A 6,000-nucleotide genomic window follows, 5' to 3' on the forward strand; every position below is an offset into this window, starting at 1 on the left:
GTGAGGATCTTTGTTTCCTTTGTCTGTGTATGGGAGGCTTTGAGAATAGTTTATTTATGCTAGGAGTGAATATTTGCTACAGTTCAGCTAAAAGGCAGCTAGTGCCTCTTTGAATTTGAAGCCTGCTACCCAGGCTAAGAAGTGAGGAGGAAAAGTTATTATTTGTGTGTGTGTCACTCACTCTAGCATATGTGTGCGCACACACACTTTGCTTGAATGCTGATACTACTTCAGGGGTAATTTTGTAGAGATTTTTCCTCCCTCTTCAGAGCAATGCCACCTTCACAAATCGGTTCTCCTTCAGCTTGTTTTCCTTCTTTGCATTCCATGTAAGTCTATTAGAGTTTCACAGGATGGGACAAACAATCTTTTATAAACAAATAATAGATACCAGTATGATTTTTGTAGTTACTCATATTTTATTATATCTAGATTTAGAATAGTCTTCAGAACAGCAGGAAAGGAAAAAGGCTATGGTATTATGACTAGGGCTTTTAGAAATTTGGCTTACCTCTTCCTGTTAGAATAAAACCTCTCTTCCTGTTTTGAGCAACAGTTATAGAAACTAGTTCCAGAGCCTATATTTATAAAAATTCTTCAGCAAACGCTAAACTTTAACTTTATTGGTCATAACACTCCTCAATTCCTGCACATCGTCTGAAATAACTTCTGGTCTCCCTAGAACTGAGCAATGTGCTGGCTCTGGAGAGACAACAGCAAAGACTCAAGTCTACTCAACTAACACTTTTAAACTACAAGGAACAGTATCTTCATTTGCTGCTAATGTTCAGGAAACTAACACAAATAATGAAGTATAAGCAATGCTTCAGTGCATTATGATTATTTTTGCATGTTAGTTTTTTTCCAGCTGTTAATTCAGACAATGTGATTGATAATGCAGTTAAGTCATGGAAGTCCATCGGTTAAAAAGACCTATGCTTGTTTTTGCAGTACAGCTATCAGGAAGCGGTGTAGTCCTGTACTCTCATAGCTTTGACGTGTGTGGGAAGTATATATGTGTATATACAGTGACTAAAAGGAAGAACATTGTTTTCTTCAATATCAGAAGCATCTGAGACCTCTGCATGTAAAATAATATTTTCTCATTGATAGTCATGTCTCAGAAGCCCAAAATTCTCCAGATATGTTCTTTAAAATATGACCTCTTATTAATAAAGCCCTCATTACTTACTATTGTCTCAGAAGCTTGGTTCAGTCTTTTTAATGGAATCCATTCCTTCTGAAGTAATAATGTTTTCTTCCTGAAAATAAAACCTGAGTTAAATTTCCATTACTATAAGATACTTTAATGGCAGAGTTAAATGTGTTTGTATATATTATATATACTACTATGCATATAATATGTGTGTATGTGCCATGTCATTCCTCAATGCTGTATCTATCTATCTATCTCTAAACTCTCATCTCTGTTCTCCAAACAGAGATTAAAGAAAGGGAAATCATCAACTAAGAGAATGGATGTTAGGTTCCCTTTTCCTGCCAGTCAGTCATGGGAATAATCCATCACTGAAGATTGTGTGGAGATTGTGTGTGTGTTATGCTTTATAGAATGTCTTCCGGATGAGTTGTGATTGTAACTTCCAAAACAGTGTAAAACCAAAAGAAAAAAGACGACTTTGAGAATAGATTAAATTGCTTCTCTCTTGAGTTCTTCCAGCAGGTATAAATTATACTTGTGGTGTATCCTGATTTGGTATTAAGAAAATCTGGAAGGAGGGAGGGTGTTTAGTCATGCGTAGATTTTTAAATATGCAACAAATACAGAAAAGCAGCAGTTTGCAAGATAAGAAATACTAAAATTCTGCTTTACCTTTTAATCAGGCTGGTATGAAATACAGAAACCTCATTTTGAAACCTGGAGGATCTTTGGATGGGATGGATATGCTACAAAATTTCTTGGAGCGTAAACCAAGCAAGAGAGCTTTCCTATTGAGTAAGGGATTATGTGTTCAGTAAAATTATGGTTCCTTTGTAACGGCATATAAGTATGGAATGAGCTGGAAATGTCAGTGTATTTCGCATCTTAACTATGTATCACTCTAGGGAAATAGGGTCACTCTCTGATGAATTTTTTAATTGTATAAATAGAAATTTGATTTTTTTTAAATTGCATAGGACTAAAAAATTCAACACATCAGGGAAAAAATTCTGAGATGTGCAGAAGCTGAGGAATTTGGATGGGAACTTTTTCGAATTGTTATGAAATAATACTAATCAGTATGGGGAGTTATGCCACGTTTGTCTTTTAATAGATGCACTTAAACTACGTGTTGTGAACGAATTTTAAAACTGGAGGGGAAAAAAAGGGCACTACCAGCAATAAAAGAAACAGATTCATTCTTGTTGTGTATTCTTCTGTTGTATTGATTGCTCACAAATGTCTTTGGAGAAGTGTGCTTGATTTCATCATGGTTTGGGTTCAGTCTAGCTTCCTTGACAAATTTCAAGTCTGAGAACCTGCCCCAGACAGCTTTACAGCAGAGATACTTGTGTGATACTTTTAGACTTCATTCTGATGCATGTTAAATTCTTGCATCATTTATAAACTTACACAGTATAACTAAAAAGCAAAAAAACCTACCATTTTCTTCCCTTCATTGAGGAAAAACAACCAAAATCTATGACCTTGGCAGTTCTTCCACCACTTTTTCTTTTTTGTTGATGATCAAAAATCAGGTCTTTGTTTTCCAAATTAGATCAACATTGGCACTGAAAAGTTATACTCGAGCAACTATAATGGTTTCAGTTGGTTTGTGATGTATTTTGAGATACATTGGAAGGAAAACTATGTTCCCAGTGGGAATGGTAAAAGTCAATCCAAAATTTTCCTATTCCTTTCCAGTGTGGCATGCATGGGCGCTACAGAAAAAGTTTCATAAACTTAATTATCTCAGCTATGGGAGTGTGAAAGTAATCAAGGAATCAGGAAAAAATGACTCTTACAAGTCAACTCTACACCACCCAAATAAAACTGCTAATACAAGTGCACTTTTCTTGTCTTTAGTTATAACACCTTACTTTGTTTTTGGTATTACAACATGTATATGAACAAACTAATTATAGCTGCAAACATGGTTGGTATTTCTGTTTGTTCAACCGCAAAATAAGAAAATTGTGTCAACTCAAGACTTCCTCTTTTTCTAGCAAAATGAAACTGAAAACATTCACTTTGGGTCAAATCTATGTGTTTCAGGGGGTAAAAATCACAATTGTGAGTGTTCAGGTGAAACTTTATGTGTCTTTTTCTTTTAAAGCATTTGAACTCAGGATGGGGTGGAGGGAAGGGAGCTTAATTGGTATTGGAAATTTTGACAGGACTTATTTTTGAACCACACTGGTTACAGATGTGAGGGGACATAAATATTTGTGGCTAAAGCATATTAACTATGTAGTCTTAGCAGAGCATATAATTAAGTCAATTCTAACTCTCCTAGTCAGTTACAGTTTTAGACCACAGTTCTGCTGGGTCATGAAAATGTGATACATGAAAATCACATCTATGAGAACATCTTGAATGGTATTCAGAACAGCTATAAAGGAAAGCTGAGGAAACTAATCGATGCAAAATTATCCAAAAACATGTGAATTTTGCCTAGATTAATTTCCCTTACTTCAAAATCCAGTCAGAATGTATTTTGTTTTCTTTCTAAAAGTGTTTAAATTATTGCAAACTTATGAATGCTTTTTTTTCCTTTCACACTTTAACAATAGCTCAAATGAACTAAAATGTTGTAAAAAAAAAAAAATACTAAGCGATACTTTCTAAAAATGAATCTGCAAATCTAAGCAATGGAAAATTTCTTAAGAAGCAAAATGCAGTTTTTATTTTACAGTTGGTAGGCAGATTTCCACATGAGGGAGACCTTTCACTGCATAAACTGGCAGACTCAGATCAAGGTAGATAATTGCAAATGTAATTACCATAAACAAAAATATGTGATGACAAAAAGTTATGTGATGACAAAAAGTTATGTGATGATTTAAAAGTTAGATCTAGGACAGTGCTGATGCTAATGATGATAATTTGACTTATTTTCCTGTTCTTTAGAGTGTGTGTGCTATATAGTGTATAGTAACTAAGATATTGAAGTACAGGAGAATGTCTGTTATTACATGTATGTGAAAATGCCTACACTGTTGTACAGTTCTGTTAGCATCAGCTGGATATCCATGTGTGTAGAGAGGAGAAAAACATAAACTACATAGTTACCACAAATGAAAGTGTTATGTTCTATACCTGTTGCATAGAATAGAGTTTTTGTAATTTGTTTTTGTAGAAGCTAGTTCCCTCAGTTTGCATCAGGCAATAATTAAGGCAGATGATCTTATGGCTAAAACTGCACTCAACACAGGAGCTTAATAGGTATGTTCTGAAGTGCTTCTGAAACACCTTAGTGTGGCAACATATCAAATTTGTCTGGTAATTTTTATATTGGCTTCATGGAGCCTTCTGAATCAAGTTCATGTTCACATTCCTTACTGTAATGACCTGATCTTGGAATGGAAAAGATAACCTGGAGAAAGACATCTTTTCTGGTTTTGCAGGTCTCTATCACAAGCATGAAACTTTGTATAGGAAACAACTTATTCTGACGCTATGCCAAGGCTGTGACATAAAGAAAATGGGGAACACTTCTGCTTTGGAAACATGAGTTAATTACCTTGACGCTGCACAGAAACAATCACATACATTCAAACATACCTCCCTATTTTAGAGTTGGTAGACTAACGATTCCACTGAATTAAATTTCAAAACAGCGAAAGCCTACATTTATTCCAACCCAACTGTAAGCATTCACTGTAATAACTAAAGAAGTAACTTGTAATCTTAGTCTGTAACAAACAGCTGCCTGTCCAAGTTAGTAATGTATCTGTTTAGAATTTAGTTGTATTTAGGATTATTTTTTTTCCTCTGTCAGGAATTCAAAGTGGACTTTGGCTCGCTTCACAACATAAGCTTCAAGTGAAAGGGAAAGGGTAAAATGGAAGACTTGGGAGAGAGTGGTGATAACCATTCAGGAAGTGGCTAACAGGCAACGGCTTTCTCATTCTGCTGCTTCACTGCAAAAGATAGAATGGGTTGGTCATACAACTGGGTTACAAGATGGTGATAGCCTCAGCAGCCCCTGCTTTAGTTGTCTGACATAGGTCCAGCATATAGGCTGTCTCTGGATTGCTTGCAAGTCATGTGGTCAAACCTATATGGTAAAAGGAGCCTGAAGAAAAAGTTTAAACTTTGCTCTCTGAGCTGTGGTGGCTATTGGTTGTTATGCTGACTTAATAAAGAGAGCATTAAGATATAGAGAGTCCATGTTTATAGAAATAGTTGGAGTATTGACTGTCACTTGAGCTTCTAATACTACTACAGTTGGTTTTCCTATACAAATAGTTCTCTGTTGTATGTTATTATTAATAATATAACAATATTGCAGAAAAAAGAACTTCCTTATTTTCATCAGTCAGCTGCTGACCTTGTTTGACAAGCAACTTTGTTAAACCCTGTTTTAACAGATAAGCTGACAGCAACTAACTCTAATGGCTGCAGTCATTTGGTATGGGAGAAGTAAAATTATTGCAACAAGAAGTGAATCACAAGGTCAAGATCTCAGCTTCCTCTCTGAAAAAACAAATGATTTTCAAATAACCTTTGGAGGTAGTGAGGGGTAGTTGAGTTAAATGGAGACTTCTAGAGGGGTTTTTCTGGAAGTGTAGAGCTATTTGCATGGCGAGTGGTAACTGACAAGGATTAGGGAGGTAGACATCAGGAGGATACAGAGAAGGTGGAGTTACTGAATGCCTTCTTTGCTTCAGTCTTTACTGCTAAGGCGGCCCTCAGGAAACCCAGACCATGGCGGTAGGAGAGAAAGTCTTGTGAAAGGAAGACCTTCCCTTGGTCAAGGAAGATCAGGTTAGAGAACATCTAGGCAAACTCGACATCCACAAATCTATGGGCCCTGACAGGATGCACCCACGAGTGCT

The 6,000-nt window shown here is 36.0% G+C and overlaps 1 protein-coding gene across 2 annotated transcripts in view; it reads left to right on the top strand.

Moving 5' to 3' along the window:
* Positions 1-2,365, top strand: part of NLN (neurolysin) — a 40,030-nt gene extending 37,665 nt beyond the window's left edge. For both annotated transcript variants that reach the window (XM_054810188.1, XM_054810189.1), the window contains exon 13: positions 1,843-2,365. In XM_054810188.1, the coding sequence (XP_054666163.1) occupies positions 1,843-1,977 (135 nt within the window). In that variant the 3' untranslated portion in view covers positions 1,978-2,365. The remainder of the gene's footprint in view (positions 1-1,842) is intronic.
* The last annotated feature ends 3,635 nt before the right edge of the window (positions 2,366-6,000 follow it).

The sequence above is a fragment of the Grus americana genome, chromosome Z (assembly GCF_028858705.1).
Source record: "Grus americana isolate bGruAme1 chromosome Z, bGruAme1.mat, whole genome shotgun sequence".
Lineage (NCBI taxonomy): Eukaryota > Metazoa > Chordata > Aves > Gruiformes > Gruidae > Grus > Grus americana.